Here is a 23,945-nt window from a genome sequence, read left to right as displayed (position 1 = left end):
GATCATGCATCCAAAATAAGGAGAGTTTAGTACAAAACAGTCTCTATATCTTACCACTACAGGAAAAAGGGGCCACAAACTGATAATGGATTCTCTTTTGTATGTAGGGCGCTGTCTGCGCATCACATCCCCAAAAACTCACAAGTATATCGCAAGGCTCACGATGTCCCGTGGTGCTTTAAATTGAGAGGTGCAGAACAGTGTATCAGTTTTGGATTTGAATGTCAATATCTTAGTTTCTGATAGATTCTGCAAGTCTGCTATCCCTTAGAAATGTTTTCAAACTAGAAGTGCAGAGGACAGAACTGGAAGAGGCCTCGGAGTTATCCAGTCCAGTGGTTCCCAAATAAGTTCCATGGGTAAGTAAACCCTATTAGTTTTGGGCTTCAGAATAATTATAGTGAAAGTTCATGAGATCTTTTCCTAAGTGTGATCTAAGAACCCCGTTAAATCGATTGGCTTTTTTTCCTGGCCACCTGGCCTGCTGGAGATCCTTGATGACAGATTTATGACCTACAGTATTTGGTTCCTCTGTTCAGCTAATAAATTCAATACAAGCAACATGTTAACATTTTGTTTAATCCTGTATCAAAGTAAAGCTAGAAAACCACAACCACATAAAGAAAGGACACACAACCTCAACAAGTAAGACATATGTCCCAGTAAACTAGTCCACTGTGCAGTCTTTGGAATAAAACATAATGCTCATGCCTTATCGGTCTCTAATATGAACAGCCCTTAAGAATTTGTCGATATCTGAGCTTTTATTAATTTCCTGAACAGATCTGAACACCCTGGAGTGAGACTTCAAAGCAACAAGGATAAATACAACATGGCCTCACAATTATGCTTCTACCTTCTGCTCAAGAGATACTACTCAAGAAAAGACTAATCAATGTCTCCTAGCAGCATTCATACAAACCCGGGTGGTCCTGGTCAAAGCCTCCGGTCTTTGGTAAGAAACAGGGACAAGCGATGTCCTCACACCTCGAAAATCTGTGGACTGGGAGACCCTCTGCTGGTTCTTCTGCATTCTCCCAACTCCCAACTTTCATGTACCATTGGAACCAGAAAAGCTGAACAAAGCTCACTTTCTAGCTCTTCCAAAAAGACAGTTTTAAATCACTGCTGTCTCTGATGGGAGTCTGCTCTCAGGCAGGTGTGCACTTCCTTGAGTCACAAAATTGATCTCCCAGCTGCAACTTCAACCAATTACAAAGGATTGCATAACACAAACAAACCTCATCGAGCCAACCGCACACAATTATCAAATGTTGTTCATCCACAGTACAATGAAGCTCTCTTATAAATATATTTAATTATACCAGATTACATCATAACATAAATATCTATAACAGTTGTGTGTAGTACAGTGTGATATGTGAACTGTAATGTAATGTAATTATTATACAAGCCATATTAGTTTCTTGAAAATAATTTTATCCTGCCTTTCAACCGTACTTGGGCAGTGGGGTAGTTTATGGACTATAATACATCATTATAAAAAAATGATACTTTATATAAAATTTGTGGTAATATGTAGAAATAAAACAAAAACATAATGGGAAGAAAATACCGTTTTTTATTGAACTAACTTAAAGTAGTTTATGAGTAGCTTTTGAAGGTAACTAACCCCTTCCTCCTCAGATCAGAAAGCTAATCAAACTATATTAACCCCCCCCCCCCCCCCTTTAACAAAACCGTAGCACGGCTTTTAGCGCTGGCCACGGCAGTAACAAGTCCAACGCTCATATGAATCCAATGAGCGTCAAAACTGTTACCACCTAAAAACCGCACTACAGTTTTGTAAAAGGGGGAGGAGGGGGTAAAGTTAGTTCAATAAAAAAGGTATTATTTTCTTTCCTTTATGTTTTTGTTTTATTACTTTGAAGAGTGAACTAACCACACCATTTCACTTATAGAATTTATATAATTTCTGATCATTTGTATAGAATATCTATTCAGTCCATATATAAATCTTTAGTCATGCACCTTAAAAGTTCCTTTTCCTGCCACAAATAAAAAAACACACACCATGCCATGTGCGGTTTCTCTTCCACTATATGCTTCATCACAACTGAAACAAAGAGCAATGCTATGTGACAAATCACATTTCAACTTGTTCTCAGAAGAATTATGCCTTTGTTTATCCGATGGTCTAGTTACAACGTGTTCTGTGGAGAACAGGAGCATTTTAACAAGTGGGTTATTGTGGATTTCTTTTTCCCTCCCTTTCTACTTGGATACTAATATGACAGAGGTTCACCTACACAGTCTTATCACTAATCGCCTTTCCCAGCCTCATGTCATTCCCCCCCCATCTCAGTAAAGTAGAAAAGCCCGTGGCTAGAACATACCTTACCATATTAGGCAATCAGACAAGGAAAGTGCACAATTCAACATGCAGGCAGACCTTTACCTAAAAGGGCAGGCTAGGAACCTCAGCCACAGTATTAAAGTCACTTTCTCGGAGGCAGGCCTAGCAAACATTTGGCACGGTTGCAACAAAGGCTGCAGTAGGACATCAAGCTCCACCACTCCTGTCAATGACAACCTGGCAGTGTGAAAAAGCAGGGCCAGCAGCAAGGACAAGTGACCGTAAGAACTACACAGAAGCTACTTAAGGCAGCAAGGTTATAATGAATGAACCGGCCCCTAGGACAACCATACGCACAGTTCATTACCAGCAGATCCACTGGAAGAAAGACAGGACTGGAAAACCCAAAATTCTCTGGACTGGGAAACTAAAACAGCCAATCATCGAAGAGCCAATCAATGAAAAAAAAACCCCAAAACTGGGCCCTGTTGATAATAGCAAATTATTACATTCATTTTGCTATTCAAAATTAGGTTTGTTTGTTTTTTTTAAAGCATTATCTTTGTTGATTTTAGACCAAAAGGAAAAATAAATGAAGCTGAAAGTGATAGCCTTATGGACATATCTCAAAAAAAAAACCCAAAACCCCCAGCACCTAATGTATTACACCATAACGTACACCAGTGTCTAATGAATTAAACCACAGTTCTTCAACTGCCGGTCCGCGGACCGGTGCCGGTCCGCAAAGGATTCGGTTCCCGCCGCAACGAAAGGCCGGCGTCAGCTGACTTGCAACTTCCTGTTGCTGTGCCGGGACTCCTGACTTCCACTGCGTTTGCCTCCTGCCTTGTCTCCGCACCACCAGCGGCAGCTCTGTGTGCTTTTAACTTCGGCACAGAGCTGCCCCTAAACAGTAGTTTAGCGCGGTTTCATGAGGCAGCCTCGGGGCCTTTGCTAGGCCAGCCCACATTGCATCACCGAAAGGGTGGTTGATCGCTGGAATAATCTTCCACTACAGGTAATTGAGGCCAGCAGCGTGCCACAGAAAAGATGGGATTGGCATGTGGGATCTCTTCATGGAGGAAGTTAGGGGGTGGGTCATTAGTGTGGGCAGACTAGATGGGCTGTGGCCCTTTTCTGCCGTCATTTTTCAATGTTTCTATGTACCGTGGATGACGTTAGCCACATGTGAGAATATGCTGCCTGCTTGTCCCAGGATAAAATTCAGTTCTTTGATCACTTCTTACCACTTTTTCTCCCCACAGATATTCCAATGAATTTCCAAAGGAGATTAAAGCTCTGCCCCATAAGAGACCTTCAGATATTTAACTTTATACTCGGTAACTAGATCGATAGTTTAAAGCCTGAGACTGGGATTCAGAATAGCCATCCCTGTCTCTTTTGTATCCACTGTGGTGGCCCTAATTCCCTTCCTAGGATGAAGTAGACATGGGAACTCCCCCCAATTCAGACTGTAGTGCTACAACAGTTTCATCATAAAAATCTAAGCACCTTCCAAGTGACTCTCCATAGCTGTACTACACAGTAGGTTACATTTTCTATTCAGAACTGCAGGCCAAAATGCATTCTAAGTGCTAATGAATCATACATGACCTGTATGATTGCCTTTATCCAGCACAGACACAGTTAACTTATAAAACAGGACTGAAAATTAATTTGGGTAGGACAACAGAGAACATGTGTTTGGCATTTGTCTAACTATAGCAAGCTGCTCAATGTTTTTCTAGCAGATCTGAGAAAGATATGAATGACTGTCACATTAATACATTATGAACATTAACAGTGAATTCCATATTCCCAGTACTGTGGCAGTGCAGGATTTTAATGAAACTCCAATTTCCAGGGTCAAATGGTTTTCCCATATCATTTAAAAAAGGAAATCCTGTTATTGATACATCCCCTTTGGTACTCAGTAATGCAGTAGTTACCTAGGCTCGAATCCCCCATCCATTCAGGTTTTCAGAATATCCACAGTGAATATGCACGAGATAAATTTCCACTAGATGAATATTTATATCATCACCAATATTCCATGTAGATATCCTGAAAACTAAGGTGGGAGGAGATCCCTCCAGGAAGGCAATGGGAAATTATTACAATATAAAACCCTACTCCTTGTGAATCTTTTGATGATTATCTGGATTCATGAGGAAGCCAAATTGCACCTGAAAGGTGACCTGACCCGATACACACAATGTTGAACTGCAGTGGCAAATTAACGACATAAAGATAAAAACTGCTGACGTAATAATTCGGAATGTTCCCATTCTTGCTGTTCCAATGAGGTTGTCAATGGCTTCATTAAAACTGTGACTTTACCCTGGCCAAGCAGTTTAGCAACAGGGCACATAGAGGTCAATTTTCAATGCCCAAGCCTTGCCCCTTGGTCTGAATAGAACTGGGCATGATGCAGTGGTAGCGCCCTGGTGGCATGGGGTGGGGGTGCGATAGAGACTCCTCATCACTCAATATTGCTACCTTCTTGACTAGTATGGCAAAACAAGCAAGAAATGAAACAAATGGCTGGGAAGGGGAGGGGGGATAATTTTTTCATAGACACAAATTATACAATTGCTAATTTTTTTTTCTGTTATTGGTGTCCTATTGTGTCGTTGCTGACCATAAGTACCACAGTACCACATACCCTAGCTTCCTTCACCTCCACAACACCATCAATCGCAGTGTCCTAAGAAAGAAAAGCATGGCGAGAAGTTTAGCAGCAGAGATCAAAGATTCTACAGTGGTACCTCGGTTTACGAGTGCACCGGTTTGCGAGTGTTCTGCAAGACGAGCAAAACATTCGCAAAAACGGGGCCTCTGAGAGAGCGTGAACTCAAAGGCCTTGAGCATGCACAGATGCTCAAGGCCCAGCAAACAAGACGCCGCAGATCTTTGGGCACCGGCACCAGCATGTCCTGTGCGTTGGTGCCGGAGCCAGATGGGGATAAGCAGTGTGTTCAGGTGAGTGCTGGGGGATGCCAGATCGTGGCGAGGGGGGGGTTGCCGGATCGCGGGGGGAGGGTGCTGGATCGCGGGGGGGGGGAGCCTTCATGAGCAGGGGGAGCAATGCCGGTTCTCAGGGGGGTAGAGCAGCGCCGCTGGCCTCGGGGGGTGGGGGTGGGTGGGAACGTATCAAGTGAGTTTCCCTTAGTTCCTATGGGGAAACTCGCTTTGATATACGAGTGTTTTGGTTTACGAGCATGCTTCTGGAACAAATTATGCTCGTTAACCAAGGTACCACTGTATTTGGTTTCTGCAAACCGATACAGACAAAGGTATGCACACACATGTATATAGTTTACACATGATGGATGGAACAATAGTCATCAGACACCCCAGTTATTTATAGCTCTTATCATCAACAGCCAACCTCCCAATGTAATGCTTTCCATACTGTTATCTCACACGTTTGAAAGAAAACCCCTGAACTGGTACATCAGATTTCCTTACAAAAATCCAGTCTAAAAACCTGCTTTCTTTATTGTAATTGTTTATTTTTCAATAAAACAGCAATAGAGTATAAAACAATAGGGTACTGAGGCTGCGGTACCACATGGTTTACAAATACTAACCCAACAGTGGCCTCCTCCACATCACAGCACCCAGGATCATACCCCAGTATAGAACAACTGATTCAGTACAACATACAGCTTGAACCATTTTCCTGAATGAAATGCTACAAGTATGGTGGCTGTGTTAGTCCACTCTTCAAGGTAAGATGTAGAAATAAAACAAAAACATAAAGGAAAAAAAAAAAATTACCTTTTCTCCCTTTTCCTCTCTTTCATGTTATGTCTTAACCCTATTTTGATTACATTTTTTTTTAAATCTCTATTTTAACTTTTGTGAGCCGCTTAGACATTTTTGATAGGCGGAATCTTAATAAAACTTTGAAACTTGGATTAGCTTCCGAAGGTAACCCCTTCTGATCTGAGGAAGAAGGGGTTACCTTCAAAAGCTAATCATAAACTATATTAACCCCTCACGCCTTTTAACAAAATCGTAGCGTGGTTTTTAGCGCTGGCTGCGGCGGTATCAGCTGAGACCCTCATAGGAATTCTATGAGCGTCGGAGCTGTTATTACCGCGGCCAGCGCTAAAAAACACACTACGGTTTTGTAAAAAGGAGGGGGGAGGGGGCAAGTTAGCCCAATAAAAAAGGTTTTCTTTTTGTTTCTACATATAACCATTTTCTTAATATGAGAAATTTATGTTATGTGATTTAATGGGTTTATTCCTGATGAATGGGATGGGTGGGGGAGGGGTCTTTTTTATATGCATTTGACAATAATTGTTAGAATGTCAAGTGATTTGTACGAATTATCTGATTGAATATTGTATACTTGTTGCAAGAGTTAAAACTGAATAAAGAATTTTTTTAAAAAAAGAGAAATTTATAAGGTAGCAGAGACTTAAAATTTCAGTTACCTCTAATACAAAGGTCTATAGAGAAGGGACTCTCTTTTGTATGTCTCTGTGCAGCATTCCAGAAATAAGTACTAGTAATAGGCAAATTCAGGTTCTGAATAATGAACAGTTTGTAAAATAACAAGGGGGAAAAAAAAAACTTTGTAGAAGAAGCAAAAGCAGAGAAGGCCTAAAAGTAGTAGAGCAATGCCACAGGAGTCATACAGTAAAAGCAATCATTTATTATTGACTCGACATAGCTTATAAAACTATAGTATGTGTAAAAACATACAAACATAACATTCAAGTGAAAGCTTCTGACAATGAGCAAGCAATAACGTTAAGCTTCCAGGGACCTGTTAAAACTGCCTCCTAGCTGCTGAAATTACAAGATGGACATCCAGATCTCGAGGCCACACTCTGCTGGCAGGCCCTTGAAAATGATTAATGGAAGTCACAGGGTATGTTGGGTTATCTGAAAATTGCCTCTCTTGGCTGAAGTAAAAGTAGGTGTGGTCTTCCAGGTGACAGGTCAAAAGTGCGCAAGACAATCGTGCGCAGACAATTCAGCGCAATGACAATCGCGCTCACAGACAATTGCGCTTAAGACAATTGCGCGCAACTATATCTCCGCGCAAGACAATTGAGCGCAGCGATAACTAAGCGCGAGACAATTTAGCGCAAGATAACTGATCGCAATGACAATTTAGCACGCCCCTAAATGCCGCTTGGCGAACGAAGGACACACATAGAGCATGTTAACACGTGATCACGTCAACGCGTGTTCAGTATGATTCCCTTGACTCTTTGCGTTTTCAATATAAGTCACGTGAATGCATTTTCGTTACTATGGTTACGTTTCCCCATGATATATGTCCTCCGAACAGCGTTTCAATATAAGTCACGTGAATGCATTTTCATTACTATGGTTACGTTTCCCCATGATATATGTCCTCCGAACAGCGTTTCAATATAAGTCACGTGAATGCATTTTCGTTACTATGGTTACGTTTCCCCATGATATATGTCCTCCGAACAGCGTTTCAATATAAGTCACGTGAATGCATTTTCGTTACTATGGTTACGTTTCCTCATTATATATGCCCTCCGAACAGCCTGCCTTCCTTTCGCTGTCTGACCGTGTCCATTAAAGGTAAAGATCTGGTTTTGCTAGTACTTGATCTATAACGAATTTTTGTCTTGCGTGGATTTTTCTCACCTCTGGAGAGAGCGAACGTACTTCCACATTTCTTCATTTACAAGTATGTTTATATTTCCGATTCGCACGCGCACGCGGGCCATGTTTGTTAATGTCGCTCCCTTTGCAAGCGATACAAGATGCGTGCTACACAATCGCAAGAAAAGCGAGGGGTATAATCATAAAACTCAGCGCAATTGACTATGAACTGGTCTTCCACAGTAAAATTTTTTGCTAGCCAATGAGACAGCACTCTCAAAGGTGTGTTTTTAAGTTGGTTGCTGCACAAAACAGAAGGTGCAATATTATGCTCATTTTCAAAGATACACTATCTCTCATTGAATATTAGCTTAAGATCTACATGTTTAGGCAGAGGAAGGGCCGGGTGTGAAAGAGCGAGGGGTGGGAGCGTCGGCCGGGAGCTGCGGAGTCTAAGCATGGCGCACTACAAGGCTGCCGATTCAAAAAGGGAACAATTTAGAAGATACTTGGAAAAGGCAGGTGTACTTGATACCCTCACCAAAGTTTTGGTGGCCTTGTATGAAGAGCCAGAAAAACCAAACAATGCGCTGGACTTTCTGAAACACCATTTAGGAGCTTCTGGTCCTGAGACGCCAGATGTGGAGATTCTTCGGCTGGAGTTGGCAGAACTCAAACAGAAATATGAACTTATATTGGAAGAAAACAGAGAGCTTAAGACAAGGCTTGCTGAGTATGACCCATCTACAGAAGACAAGCACGCTGAGTAAGGCTGCCTCCTAGAACACTTCACCTGACCCTGTACAGCTGTATGTGTTGTATATTGTGTAATAACTGTTTCTTTTGCTTTGGGGCGTAAATAAATAGTGGGGAATTTTGATGCAAAAAAAAAAAAAAAGAAAAAGATCTACTTGTTTAAAGTACCCGAGTACTTTATTAAAGCAGTCCACTTGAAAAGTGATATTGCACTTAGTCAATTAAAGTGTGGGGGGGGGGGGGGGAAGAGGTGCACAGACTATGGTTACTTTCTCTGGTTTGGTATACCAGTTTATTTGCTAGGTAAAAAAACAAAACAAAACAGTGCTTAGATTGCATTGGTTGCCCATAGCATTCCACATTAAATTCAAGGTGTTGAAACTCATACATAAGGGTGTTTATGATTTTCTACCATATTATTTGGAAAAATGTTTAATGCTGTATATTCCATCGCGAAAGCTGAGAATCAACTATTGCTGTGTACGAACGAAGAGTTCTTGTTTCTCTTTAGCCGGTCCACTGATGTGGAATGCCTTGTCGGGAACGTTACGTCTTTGTAGAAACCTCCTGCCATTTAGGAAGTTGCTTAAAAGTCACCTATTTGTTCAAGCTTTTTAAAAAGTGAATATTTAACAGTTGTTATGTTTTTACAGGAAACTGGTTTATTAAATTGAAGAATGATGGCACTTAAGAATTAGTTTGGATGCAGTTATGCAGATAGAATATTGTGACTTTGTATTTTCCTCTATTTGATGTATAGTTGTTTTGCCTATTTTGTTTAGAAATTTATAAGCTTCCTTGGATAAAGGCGGATTAAAAATGTTTTAAATAAATGAAAATGAAATAAGATGAGATGAGATGAGAAAAATAGGGGGCCTACAACATAAGGGAAGTGGAGGTAGGGAAGGGAATGCCTAGGACATGGGGATGAACAGTAATAGGGGTACCTGATAGTTGGGAAAAGAACAAATACATATGACAAGGGGATAAGGAAAGGTGGAGCAACAAGGCAGCGGGTAGAGAATGTCTATAACAGAAGTAAGGAGCATGTGGTGTTTAGCACATTTTGACATTTTTGTTTCTAACTTTGCTCATGCATCATTTCTGGCTTCTTGTGTTTAACAGCTGAGGAGGATGAAGGAAAAGCAACCAGGTTAAGCCGTTTGAAGGAGAAATGATATGATGCTTTTGAAAGGTGATACAAGTGATACACTTGGAAGATGAGGATTGTTTGACATATTGAATTAATAGGTTTTACTATGTTGGGTTGTAAGTGGGATCATCATGTCTCTGATGTAGATCTGAAAGGAAGGAAGGTAGGTCTATCTGTCTTATGGAAAGCAATATGTCAAATTTAAATGAATAAGGCCATTTTCTTTTCATATAGGCTCTATAAATTAATTAAGGATATGAGCATCCCTATTCCAAAAGAGACTATCTCAAGAGAAAGAAGAACAAGATGGAAGAGACAAAATGGAATCTGTGAAGAAGATGCGGTATATAAACTTAAGGTTTAGTTTAGTTTAGTTAGAAAAAAGATGGGTGCGGGAAAAATCAACAGGGATGCAGTAGTTCACGCCTCAAGTGCTGCAAACAGGCCAGGTTTTCAGAATGTCCCTAATGAATATACATTTGATAGATTTGCATACAATTCAAAATATTTGGCCAAATGCTAATAATGGGCATTGAGCTTTCACATAACAAAACATAAAAGAAACAACGTGAAATCAGAAATCAAGGCTGGTTATAGAATCACACCTCTGGCAAAGGAAGGTGCCAGAAATGTAGGCCAGGGTTTCCCAGATCTACATTTCCAGCGCCTACCCTTGACGTTAATCACGCCTGCGTAGATGCTCCACAGCGCCCAACACCACTTCCAGCATTAGCCATGCTTACAGTGGTGTCAGGCGTCGCAAAATGCCCATGGAGGCGTTTCCAGCTTAGATTTTTTTTTTTAGGCTCCGGCAGGCGCCTTGAAACTTAGTTTAAAATGCTGTTTAAATGGTGTTTTTCACTGAGCTCGGACACCTACCGGCACCTAAAAAACTGGCATTGTTTAGCAAATCCGGGCCCAAATGTTTAGCTCAGCAGAATTTAGCATATTACAGCCCAGATTATACATATTCAAATTGAAATCATTATTCGGTCAAATATGAATAATGTATTTGGGGCACTATTTATGTATTCAGGACAGCCCTAGTTTTAACGCTCTTCCCCTTTACATGGTTTATTTCCTATGTTCACCTCTTTATGTTAAGGGCACAGATCGATGTGGCTGCACATGCTGAATGCCAAACTGACAGGCCCTTTTTACTAAGCTGTGCTAGGTGCTAATGCACACCTAATGCAAGAAAAATGGCCCAATGGAGGATGTGCTGAAGCATCATTTCCGTGTGCTAAACCCACAGTATTTTGGAAGAAGATTCGGTATATAAATCTAAAGATTAGATTAGATTATTTGGTTTAAATTTTTTTTGGGAGGGAACATATTAGGGGCAGAGAATGTGCATGATTGCACCAATCTGCTAGCGCACTGACGTTACCGCTGTGATAACTGGTTAGCACATCCCTAACACAGGATCCCTTAGTGCAGGGGTGTCAAACTCAATCACATAAGGGGCTGAAATCTAAAACAGAGGCTAAGTTGTGGGCCGAATTAAGATACTCAGGGGTCCTTTTATTAAGGTACGCTAACCGATTTAGAGCACGATAAATGTGCACCTTAATAAAAGGACCCCTTAGTCTTAGTAGAAGTATAGGGTTATAACCTCTCCTAACCCCACGCCGGCTCTGTGATGTAAACAAAATAAATAAAAAAAGACTTTTCCTCTCTCTTTTAGGTCCTAGCTCACGCCTGCTGCCTAACACCAGCTCTGGCAGGATACACATTTCAAATCTGACATATTGTAATCACAAAACAGAAAATAAAATTATTTTTTCTACCTTTTGTTGTCTGGTCATTATTCAAATCATGTTGTGGTCCCAGGCTCTGGTAGTCTTCTGATAACTCACTTTCCAGGGTCTCCTTCTTTCTTCTTCTGTTTCCTTTCCCTCCCCCGGAGGTCTGGCATCTATCCTTTTGGCCCAAGATTTGGCCCTCTGTTCCTTCCCTCCCGGTCTCACATTAAAGCAGCCTGCAGAGGATTGCTGGTCAGCTGTAGCAATCCTAGCAGGCTGGCGTTGGCCTCTGCAGCACGTTCCCTCTGCTGCGGACCCGCCCTTGTCCCGCCCCTCCTCTGACGTTAAGGGACAGAGGCAGAGGGAACATGCTGCGGAGGCCAACGACAGCCTGCTAGGATCACTACATCTGACCAGCGATCCTCTGCAGGCTGCTTTAATATGAGACTGGGAAGCTGCGTGAACTTACAGCTGATGCGGTGCTTGTACTTGTCTGCCGGTGGAACAATTTTGTAATTGTCTGGCGGGCCAAATTTTATTACACCGCAGGCTAGCGTTTGACATATCTGCCTTAGTGCCTCCTAAATAGGAGGTGGCAAGTGCTCTCGTGGTATTTTTATTTATTTTTTAATGGCCATGTGCTATTAACATTAAAGCGTGGCCAGAAATGCGCTGGAGATGGAATTAGCACATAGGTCAGGTCGTGTAAGTATGAGCAAGCATAAATGGAGGTAATATCCATGCAGATCTACAGAAAGTATACTGATCCTGGGAAAAAAAAGGATTTGAATGCAGAGCTAAAGCAGGAACTTAAATAGTCTTAAGAGCTTATTTAGAACATTTTCTTGGCTGAACCAAAACAAGGTTACCACAGATGTATGTAAAGAAAAGAAAGAGGGATGACAGAAAGGTAAAAAGAAGAATGGCAGAGGGAGGTGGTTAAGCTTTGCCAAAGAATAAGGAAGCAGGTGCCAGGTGATCCAAACATGAGATGAAAAGGCAGAAATTGTTTCATGAGTCAAGAATAGAGAAAGCTTAGACAGGCTTGTGAAGTTATAGGAATCACTCACATCCTTCCCCCCATAAGAGATACCAGTGGCTCTCCTTCGCTCCTTAGGCCGCCGTCGCTCACGTACTGACTGCTTGCTAGGGGAGGTATCTCCTACCTCATTGTCTGCAACCTGCCCTTCAATCACTGTAGAGTAAATGAAAACAAGAGTTAATTAGCTGTACTTTAGTAAAACACAAATTCAATCTCTGGGTTTTTCCTTTGTCTATACTACTCTGCCCCCTACATTGAGCAGAATATGCGATTTTGTTGGGATAGTGAATGATAAGATGTTTCGTAAGCTACTTTTTAATTTTTTTATTTGTTGATAGAATCATGAGATCTGTATGTATTACTACTACTACTACTATTATTAATTATTTCTATAGCGCTACCAGACGTGTATTAAAGATTATGTATGATGAACTGTAAGCCGCTTTGGTTAAAAGCGGAATATAAATGCTTTAAATAAAATAAAAATAAATTAAATTAAACAGTATATGATACAGGAAGTGAAACTAATCTTTTGCGGGAGCTCAGGAAGTGGACATCTAACCAGATACACAGAGCAATGTGAGCAGATGCACATACTTGTAGAAAAGGGGTGGGGAATAGGCCCAAAATCATGTTAGTGAGAAATATAATAATAATAATAATTTTATTCTTATATACCGCCAAAGCCGTAGTAGTTCAAGGCGGTTTACAATACGAGGAGCTGGACAATCAGCGAAGGTAGGTACAAAGTAAGGTTTTAAAGTACATGAATCGGATACAGGGATAAGAGGGCTGGGAACATGCTGCAAACAATCAGTGAGAATAGGGGCACTGGACAGACATCAATACATGTAGGCAGAGAACAGAGCGGGAATGAGAGATCGTGGTAAAAATCAGATGGAGTAAAGCGATAGGGCAATGGGAGCAATTAGGTTACAAATCAGTTGAACAAGTTTGTTTTTACTAGTTTTCTAAAACTTAGATAGGAGGAAGAGTGTGTCATTAAGTTGCTCAGCCGGTTGTTCATTTGGCCTGTTTGGAAAGCGAGTGTTCTGTCCAGGTATCTTTTGTATCGGCCTTTATTGATGGGTGGGTGAACATGTGGACTCTGTGTGTAGGTCTGCTGGGGCAGTCCAAGTTGAAATGTGCAACCAGTATAGATTTAAAACAAAGACAGGCAAATTTGAACAGGACTCATGCCAAAACAGTAAATTTTTCCAATTGAAGAAAAGTATTGCCTATAAGAGAGGAACATAGTATCGATGTTACCTATATGTACTATCAAACTGGAATGTTTTAAAAAGAGCAGCACACCATTATTTTATCAAAGCTAGAGGAGATTCTGAATTGGTCTGATGGATTCGTTTAAACTGTGATGAACAGGAGAGACAACTGGGACATGTGAAGTGTGTTATTCAGGAGGGTTTTTATGTACAGTATTTCATTTTATTGCATGGTTTTATGATAATGTTTATTTTGATTATTGGTTGTATTATTCTAATTAATTGCATATTTGGATGTTGAAGCTCAGTGTTTTATAACTTCTTCAAGTCAAGTACCCCCTAAATCTAACAAATATCAACTGAGTACCCCTGACCACTGACCATACAAGCTCCACCCCAGACCCCACCCCCATTACTAATTGTAATGCAATTTCTTCCATTCATTTTTCATATACACACAATATACACAGCAGATATAAATTCTCAAAACCGACACATTTCAATCATTAAACTGAAAATAAAATCATTTTCCCCACCTTTGCTGTCAGGTGATTTTATTTTTTTTAACCATCTTTTCTTTCTGTCTGTGCTCTTAACTGTGTTTCAAGGGTTTTCTTATCCATTGATTGTTTTTCTCTCCTTCTTCACTTTCTGCCCTGCAGCCATCTTTGGCATTAACTTTTAACATTCAATTTTTTTCCAATTTTCTGCTTTCTTCTCAAAATCTACTTTTCCATGTTTTACCTTCCCATCTCTCCGATCCCGTGGTCTAGCATCTCTCTCTCCTCTTCCCTCCCTCTCCCCCCAGTGGTACGACATCTCTCTCATTCCCTTTCTCCCTCATCCCAGTAGCCTGACATTTCTCTCTTTCCTCTCTCCCTCATCCCAGTAGCCTGACATTTCTCTCCTTCCTTTCCCCCCTTCCCAGTCTGGCATCTCTCTCCTCTCCTTCTCACAGTCTGACATAATCTCTCTCCCCTTCTTCCCTTCCATTCCCTGATCTGGCTTCTCTCTTTTCTTCCTCTCTCCTATCCTCCCCCTCCCCTTCCAGTGGTCCGACATTTCTCTCCCTCTTTCCTTCACCCTTCTTCTGATCTGACATCCCTCATTTCCTTAAGTTATCTGCCTCCTAATGTAATATTTTTCCCTCCCTTCCTTCCCACACCCAGTCCTAACTAACATGCTCTCTCCCCATGCACCATTTCTCCCTCTCACCACTCTTATCCTTCCTGCAACAATTTTCCTTCCTTCCTTCCTTCCCTCCTCCCCAACCCCACTCACAATTAACATGCTCTTTCCCCATGCACCATTTCTCCTTCCCTTCCACCCCATATCCATTCCTCCCTCTCTCATCATTTTCACTCCTCCTGCAAGAATTTTCCTTCCTTCCTTCCCAATCCCACTCACAACTAATATGCTCTTTCCCCATGCACCATCTCACCCTCCCCTCCAGAATGCAGCACCTCTCCCTTTCCCAAGTTCAGTAGTACTTCTTCTCCCTTCCCTTTCCCTCCTCCCCTGTATAGCAGCACCTCTCCCTTTCCCTTGTCTAGAAGTACCTTTTTCCCTTCCCTTTCCCTCCTTCCCTGTCAAGAAGCACCTCTCCCTTTCCCTTGTCTAGAAGTACCTTTTTCCCTTCCCTTTCCCTTCTCCCCTGTCCAGAAGCACCTCTCCCTTTCCCTTGTATAGAAGTATCTTTTTCCCTTCCCTTTCCCTCCTCCCCTATCCAGAAGCACCTCTCCCTTTCCCTTGTCTAGAAGTACCTTTTTCCTTTCCCTTCTCCCCTGTCCAGAAGCATCTCTCCCTCCTCCCTGTCCAACAGCATCTCTCCTCCTCCTAGCAGCAGCTCATTGTGTCCTTTTAACTTCCCCATACTGCTGCTGCTAGCATTAGTTTATCCGTAGATCCATCAGACAGCCTCTGGGCCTTAGCTAGGCTGGTCCGCCTCCGATGATGCAACATCCTCTTTCGTTGGAGGCAAGCCGGCCTAACAAAGGCCCCGAGGCTGCCTGATGGAATTGCTGGCTAAACTAACGCTAGCAGCAGCTGTGTGGGGAAGTTAAAAGCACACAGTGAGTTGTCGCTGCTAGTCCTGGGGTGGGGGCTGGAGGGAGAAGACAAGGAAGGCAGGAGATATGCGACAGCAGTAGGAAAATTAGGAGACAAACTGCACTGCATACCCCCAACAATGGTATGCGTACCCACTAGGGTACGCGTACCGTGTGTTAAGAACCTCTGCTGTAGCTCACTTGAATACCACATTTGGTTTTTGCAGCCCTACATAAGGAAACTGATTATAGTTTTTTCTTTATCTTTTAAAAAAGACAGTTACCATGATTTTCCATCTCAGGGGCAGTGTTCTTGGAGTCTGCTAGTGCAGCAGATATAAGGCCCGGAAGTCTGCTTTGCCTTGAGGACTGAGAGCTCACATACGAGGAGGCAGCTGGATAAAATGCTGGTACAATGGGGCTGTCCAGCTGGGAGGATTTGTACCTTAATCGGCGATTAGAAAACTGCAAATAAATTATTAAATAGTTGAAAATAAAACCATTACAAAACCTAAGATCTACAATGATCATTACTGAATTTTTAGAAATAGTAGAAAATCACTTTTAATTGCATCATAGGTTATTCTTCACCCTGTACAAGATATTCCTAATAGCTGATTGTAATAAACCTGACAATTTTTTTAGGATACATTTTTTCATTCTAAACTTGTTTTTTTCCACATTCAACCCCCTTTGAAGGTTTAAATGCCTGAAAGAGTCAATCAATATGTGGACAGTTAAGCTTAAATGTGAAAAAAATGTAGTGTGATGTATTTGTGATGCAGAAATCCAAAGGATGCAAGAGGCTGTTGTGCATGGACCAGGAAAGAGGCTTCAAGGTGGTAGGGTCTGAAGATTTCAAGGTGACAAAATCATTGTGACAGTGTATTGGCCAAGGCCAAAAGGATGTTCAGCTGCAGAGAGAAGCATAACAAGCAGAAAGGAGATGATAATACCCAATGTACAAGTCACTGGTGAGACATCATTTGGAATCTTGTGTTCAGTTTTTGAGACTGATTTTTGGAAGGACATAAAATACAGAGTATCAGTAGTAAACTCTGCTGCATGACTTATCTTCTGCTAATCTCACTACACTCACCTCAGCCCTCTCTTCAAATCACTTCAACGGCTCCCTAGCCACCTTTGCATATAGTTCAAACTCCTATTACTAACCTACGAGTTAATTCTGCAGCACTTCAGTATCTCTCCATTCTTCTTATAACACCCTGGAGAACTCCATTCTTCAGACAAATTGGTTTTATCTGTACCCTTCTCCTTCAGTTCCAATTCCAGACATCGTTCCATTCAGCTTGCTGCCCCATATGCCTGGAATAAACTACCTGAGTCTGCCAGCCATGCCCTTCCATTACCTTGTTCAAAAGTAGGCTGAAAACTGAGACAGCCTTCAACTCATAACCCTAGTCCCCCCCTGCCCACCATCCTAGACAGCAGTTTAACCATCCCTCTAACTGTAACCCCTACCCTGGCATCCTTTCTTGTCTTGATTGTTTAGATTGTAAGATCACTCGAGCAGGGACTGTCTCCTTTAGGACTCTGTACAATGCTGCGTATGTCTGTTAACGCTCTAGAAATAATTAATAGTAATAGTAGTAGTAGTAGTAAAAAAAATAAAAATAAATAATAAACAGATCCCTCAAAAGGAATAATGTCCCTAAAAACTGAACTTGCAGAGTTCAAACTCCAATAAGTCTATGGAGTCCTCTTTTCTTGAGCGCTGAAAAAGATCTGGGTGTCATCGTGGACAATACGCTGAAGTCTTCCGCCCAATGTGTGGTGGCAGCCAAGAAAGCAAACAAGATGTTAGGAATTGTTAGAAAAGGGATGGTAAACAAGACTAAGAATGTTATAATGCCTCTGTATCACTCAATGGTGCACTGATTGTTTTGATTTCTTCTTTCTTCTTCCTCTTCCAAAAACCTTTAATCGGTCAGTATTCATGGGATGTACCTGGGAAGAAGATAGTAGGCACTGCAGCCATAACCCACAAAGGGTTGGGGTGAGGGGTGGGGAGCAGGAACAAGTACCAGCATGTTTAGCGCCCTTGGGTTCGGGGGACTGGTCTCTGCCAATCCTAGCCCTCTTGTCTGTTCCCAAAAGGGTTCCTTGTGACCCTGGGCAAGTCACTTAATCCCCATTGCCCCAGGTACATTAGATAAGAGTGGGAGCTCCCCGGGACAATTAGGGAATAATGCTTCAGTACCTAAGTACCGCAAAGAATTGTAGGATATGTGGAATGGTAATTATTTAAATTAAAACCCCCCAAAAAACACAACATACCCCAGACTCAGTCTACTGTATGCTCCACCTGTAATCTGGCCTTCTAGCTTTCCTGAGAACAGCCTACTCATAATTAGCGCACCAAGCAACATGTCTGCACCATCTGCTGGAGCCTGAAAAATACTGAGTTCCTGAAGGCAGCACCATTCTCCTATGTGAGGAGTGAAGTCAGCTCCGAGCTGTGTTTTTTCTGACTGGCAAGGGACAATCTGCTCATCTGCACTGGTCTAGCATGAAAAATAAGAAATCTGATTTAGGCATATCAAATTGAAAGCCTATACCAAAGGCACACTGCCCCTCATCACAGTGACTGTTGAATCCGAATATTAAGCACTGCTACACATTAAAATATTAGACGAGGGCAGATAAAAACTCGCACGGTCCATCCAGTCTGTCCAACAAGATCAACTCTTAACATGTGATGTGATACTATATATGCATACTTGTTGTCATTACCACTCTGAGGGCATAGACCACAGTCTACCCAGCACTGGCCCATCTGTTCAGTCATGGACATAGGTCACAGAAGTCTGCCCGCCACTGGCTTTGCTTCTCAATTACTACTGCTGCCATCTAAATCACCATTAAGCTTATTAATTTAAGTGCATACATCAGCACTACAATTAATTTGGTTATTGTGTTGGCCTAAAATCTGGCCCTGTAAGTTTAATGTGATTGCTTGATAACTCACTTTGAGAATAATATGGGACAGAAATCAAAGGTTTGAGCTCACAAGAGTAAATGGGGTCAGGAGGTCTCTTAACCAGCTCATTAAGATTCAGATGAAGTACCAAGAGGCAACAAAAGTACCAACGGAAAGGACCAAATGCAGCAGAATCTGCATTAAAAAATGGTGGGCAGAACACGGCTTTCTTTATGGGTGTTTATATTTTGATAGTGTTTAATTTTAAGCCAGACACCAAGAGGTGTAAGAATGTTTCCAAAGCTGTTTTGTCTTGGTCAAGCAAACAGACTCTGGAACTTAGTCACAGATCAGTTCCAGAACTTTTTCCACCTGAAATCCTGCATGTTTACAGGAGCACTTAAGACAGAACCTATTAAAAGTTATCAGTATCAAGCAACTATTTTGCACTGCACAGAAGAGCAAAAAACGTTTTAAGAAATGCTATCGGAGGTCAGCCCAGTGTAAAACTGCCGAGGACCTAGGCTTCATTCCTGGGACGGCTAGGTTAGTCAACACCACCACCTTGTGGCTTGTTGCTTTATTTATTTATACCTTCTTCCTCGTCAGTGGTGGAGTGGTTCTGAGAAATTCCTCCAGCCCAGCCAGCTGATTAACCTTTCCCCTTAACTATATCCATGACATCCTGTTTGTTTATCTTGGCTGTTTAGATTGTAAGCTCTTTCAAGAAGGGACTGTCTTATTTGTGACTCTGTACAGCGCTGCGTATATCTGGTAGCGCTATACTTAATAATTAATAGTAGTAGTAAAACCAATCCAGTGAAAGTCCTAACATAATGGAACCTGAAGATCAAAATTGCTTTGACATACAAAATATGGGGTCTTTTTTTGTACCTCAAACCTAGCACACTAAACTGACCCTTTCGTGATGGGTCAAAGCAGCCCTTTCCACATCCAGCTGTGTGCTGGCTGGCTCCTGTACACCAAGAAATTTCATGGAAAACATTCAGTGTTGTTCTGTTTCTACCACATGAGAAGTTCTTGAACTCAGTGCGGACTCGCCAACAAAATTAACAAAAGCCAGATCCAAAATGGGAAAAAAAGAGACCAGAAGAACATCTTGAAACAAGACCAGCCTGACTAGGCATCTCATCCCTCAGGCAACACTAGTGCTGCGGTCAGCATCTCTAAGGAAGATTCAAAGCGATGAGCCATGCGAGTGATCAAAGCCACTTGCCAAGGTCTGCTGTATGCTGCCCATCAAGTAGAGATGCTTACAACCGCCCTGATGCTGTCTGTCAAATTCTGCCACCTTGAGGGATTTCATGAAAGATATGAAATTTCAAATGAGGATATGGTTGAGTATGGCTATAACTAGGATCTTTCTGCCAAGAAGTCTGAAGATTGCTAGTAAATAAAAATGGTTCTCTGCAGAGTCTTGCAGTACTATTTGCCTGCAATGAATGTGGCCCTGCTGATATACCGTGTTTCCCCAAAAATAAGACCTACCCCAAAAATAAGCCCTAGCATGATTTTCGGGGTAGGTATTAATATACCTACCCCCCAAAATAAGCCTTAGTTGTCGGCAGCCGCACTTTCCCCCGCCATGCAGCCGAACCGCTGAATTCTCTCTGCTGTGTCACTGATGATGTCATCAGTAACGCAGCACATAGAAGGCCCCAGTGAGAAGGCCGCAAAGCAGCCTGTTTTGAGTGCTGCTGGCCCGATGGTTCAGATGGAAGGGAAGGATGGAGGGTCAGCGGGGGTTCGGCTGCGCGGTGGGGGTGGGTGCTCAAGGGTTCTGCTGCACAAGGGATGGGAGGGAGGGAAGGATGGGCAAGGGTTCTGATGCACATGTGGGGGATGGGAGGGATAGAAAGATGCTGCAGAGGGAAGGCACAAGGGGATGGGTGAGAGGGGAGGAAAGATATTGCACATGTGGGGGAGAGAAAGGAAAGAATTGGGGTGGAGAGGAAGGGAGAGATGATCATGTACATGAAAAAAAATAAGCCCTACCTGATAATAAGACCTAGTGCGTTTTTTGGGCCCCAAATGAACATAAGACAGTGTCTTATTTTCGGGGAATCACGGTATATATAATATGTATGGAGGACCTAGAGCATGTGTGAATATATTTTGTACAGGAGAATATAGATATTTGCAACTGCTGCAACAAGGCCACAGTATTCTGTACAAAAGATTGAAGCAATGTAAGAAAGATGTCATTTTGCCTGAACAGGTCCTTGATAGCAAAGTTATGAAGTACGGAATAGCAGAGAATATGCTAATTTTTCCTGAGGGCTCCTTTCACACTGCTTTCAGGAGAGAAGAATCTTTTACTAGATGGTAAGGTTCCGATCTATTGCTTGTGTGTTTGATTAATTTTATTTGGTTGCTTTACCTGTGTCTGTTCAGAATATTTGGAGGAGGAAGCAGGTGGGAAAGGGGTACTTGGAATGGGCTGTGCGTTAGAAACTGCTTCATGAGTACCTTGTTGCTTAAGCTTTGAGCCAGTTGCAGAATGTTCAGTCTCTGTGAGCTTGTAGGAGAAGTTGTTGAAGAGCTCAGTGTTGTGGGGTTAAGTGCAGCGTTCCTTATGCTGATGACCTGGCTTCTCCCGAATTGAGCTCCCTGCCACCATCACTGAAACTAGGTGTGGGAGGGCGGTAGGAGCTGAGGTTGAATGGGCTCCTGATTTCACCCTTCTCTGCAGTGCCGAACCTGAGCCCAGGGTTGGTTCCTCTTTCTTTTTTTTTTTTTTTTAAGAAGAGATGATGTTTCTTAAATTGTGCAGAAAACTCCTCTTTTTTAAAATAAGAGCTCTATTATTAATTAGATTTTTTTTCTTTTTTGTGTGAGAGAAGGGGAGAGCTGTGACTTGAAGAGCAGCTAAAGAAAAAACTGAGTAACAAGGGGAGGAATCACTGAAGGTAGAGTCTCTGTACATGCTCAGTAAGCCAAATGTTTACTATTGCTAGGGGAGAGCAACAACACACAGGATCAGTCTAAGGACTTCACCAACAAGTGTGCCTGCATCTCCCCTGCTTGCCTCTAGAGAATGTATACATTAGAGAAGCGTAGGGACAGGGGAGATACGATACAGATATTTCAATAATTGAAATGTATTAATATAGAACAAATCTTTTCCAGAGAAGGGAAAATGTTAAAAGCAGAGGGCATGAATTGAGGCTGCGGGGTGGTAGACAAAGAGTAACATCAGAAAATTATTTTTCATGGAGAGGGTGGTTGATGCCTGCATTTTTTGCTACTTCAGCTTGTCTGCGGTGTTCTTTGCTCACATGATTAAAGACAATAGACTGTTTTCAGTCCAATTCTTTATATATGAGTTTGCAAAACACTGGACCCCTGAGGAAGGCGGGTTCGCCGAAACATGGACCGTTGGATTTTTATCACTGCATTTTTTATCATTATACTTTTTTCATTGAATTTTCATATTTTTATATGTCAGTGTATAATAAATTATCTCCAGAACATCTGTATCCACAGTTTTTTGTTTTCATCGGTGGATTGTTTTCACTGTGGATCATTGGGTCTCCCCAAAACAAAAAAATTCAAAACAAGCCTTTCTTTGTTGTGATGCCTGGAATGCCCTCCCGAGGGAGGTGGTGGAGATGAAAACAGTAACTGAATTCAAAAAAAGCGTGGGATGAACACAGAGGATCTCTAATTAGAACATGAATGACATAAAAACCAAAACTTAAATAGTTGCATTTGTGTTTGATGTGTCAAATGGTGCTTAGATGGTGACGAACTAAGGCCAGTACTGGCAGCTTTGTACAGTCTGTATCCCGTATACGACAATTCGGTTTAGGATGGACTGGAGAGGGCTTCAAAGGAAATCCCAGTAATTTGGAATATGGGGACAGTGCTGGGCAGACTTTTATGGATTAATAAAGAACAATATATATATGTAATCACATGTGTAAGAATAGGGTTGGGAAGGAGGGATTTATTTTTAATTGTGAAATTATTAAGAATAGATACTCAAGTGATATTGTATAAGTTTAACTGTTATTTTCTGTTGCACTTGTTGTTAGATGAAAAAATGAATAAAGAATATTAAAAAAAAGGAGTGACTGAGCTAAATGAGAGGTTAAAATGGGAAAAACCTACCAAGTGGCTGTAAATGAAGGCTCATGATATTGACAGTTCAGGAAGAGCTATTTCAGCTTCAGTCTCAGTCTGTGCTTATATTGCAGTGGAAGGAACCCCTTAAATAAATCCACAAGCTACCAAATGAAATTATGTTGATTTCCACTGTGACCCACAGACATTTAGTATCTCAAAACGAAACACAGTCTTTTCCTTTATCTGACAAATCAAATAAGGGTGCCAGTAGATTGATGGCAAACTCACAAAAATAAACCCCAAAAGAAAACATACTCAGCGCTGAAAATAAAATTACCTCGCCTTCTAGATTCTTGCTCCATTTATCTCTGCTCTCTCCAGGTTCTCGGACAGCCGCTGGTCTCTCTTCCCTTTTCTCATTGCATCTCTGCTGTACATCATTGCCTTCCAATTTCTTGCTCTGCTGTTCCTGAGTTTGCCGTTCTGCCCGAGTGCGGATGAAGGCTTTTTCGGCTTCCTGGAGATCTGCTAGCGTCACACCCTTCAATAAAGGAATAGTAGCAGGTCACATCAACCAGGCATATGTTCAACAAAAGAGGTGCTTTCAAGAGGAAGATAGCAGGAAATGCTACCTTAGCATGGCATGGGGCAATTACTCTGAAATTGGACTTGGATCCCCTATATCCAATGCCAAAGATAAGAAGGCAAAATGTGAAAGAGGTACAAAGAAGTGTTTCTGTGAAAGTTGAAGGATTTAGTCAAGAACGCTTAATGCAGTGATGACATGGGGAACCAACAAAGCAGAAGGTTTTAAAGATATGAGCTGCAGAGGTCACATCAATGACTCAGGCAAGCTCCTTGCTGGAGTGTTGTTTGTTTGTTTTTAGGTACAATCTGAAATTACAGAGCCTCTGGTCCCAAGCTGGACATACAGGACTCAATATTCAAAGGGAAATATCCAAATAACTCCCAGAGTTAACTAGTGGCACTATCATTACAAATCACCTCAGCAGTATACTGATAGAGA

General features: G+C 41.8%; 2 protein-coding genes across 13 annotated transcripts in view; one reads left to right on the top strand and one right to left on the bottom strand.

Moving 5' to 3' along the window:
- Nucleotides 1-23,945, bottom strand: part of PPP1R12B (protein phosphatase 1 regulatory subunit 12B) — a 195,620-nt gene that overhangs the window by 82,602 nt on the left and 89,073 nt on the right. For 11 of the 12 annotated variants that reach the window (XM_033917689.1, XM_033917688.1, XM_033917690.1 and 8 more), the window contains 3 exons: nt 23,256-23,459; nt 16,173-16,353; nt 12,646-12,770 (listed from right to left, as the gene is read on the bottom strand). In XM_033917689.1, the coding sequence (XP_033773580.1) occupies nt 12,646-12,770; nt 16,173-16,353; nt 23,256-23,459 (510 nt within the window). Of the gene's footprint in view, nt 1-4,982; nt 5,025-12,645; nt 12,771-16,172; nt 16,354-23,255; nt 23,460-23,945 lie in introns of all 12 variants that reach the window. The other variant, XM_033917692.1, reaches the window with a different exon arrangement.
- Nucleotides 8,326-8,702, top strand: LOC117347172 (c-Myc-binding protein-like). The gene has a single exon (XM_033917703.1). It carries the CDS (start codon nt 8,380-8,382, stop codon nt 8,689-8,691), a length of 312 nt encoding a protein of 103 aa, XP_033773594.1. The 5' UTR covers nt 8,326-8,379; the 3' UTR covers nt 8,692-8,702.

Source organism: Geotrypetes seraphini, chromosome 13 (assembly GCF_902459505.1).
Source record: "Geotrypetes seraphini chromosome 13, aGeoSer1.1, whole genome shotgun sequence".
NCBI lineage: Eukaryota > Metazoa > Chordata > Amphibia > Gymnophiona > Dermophiidae > Geotrypetes > Geotrypetes seraphini.
This window is presented reverse-complemented; position numbering and strand designations above follow the sequence as displayed.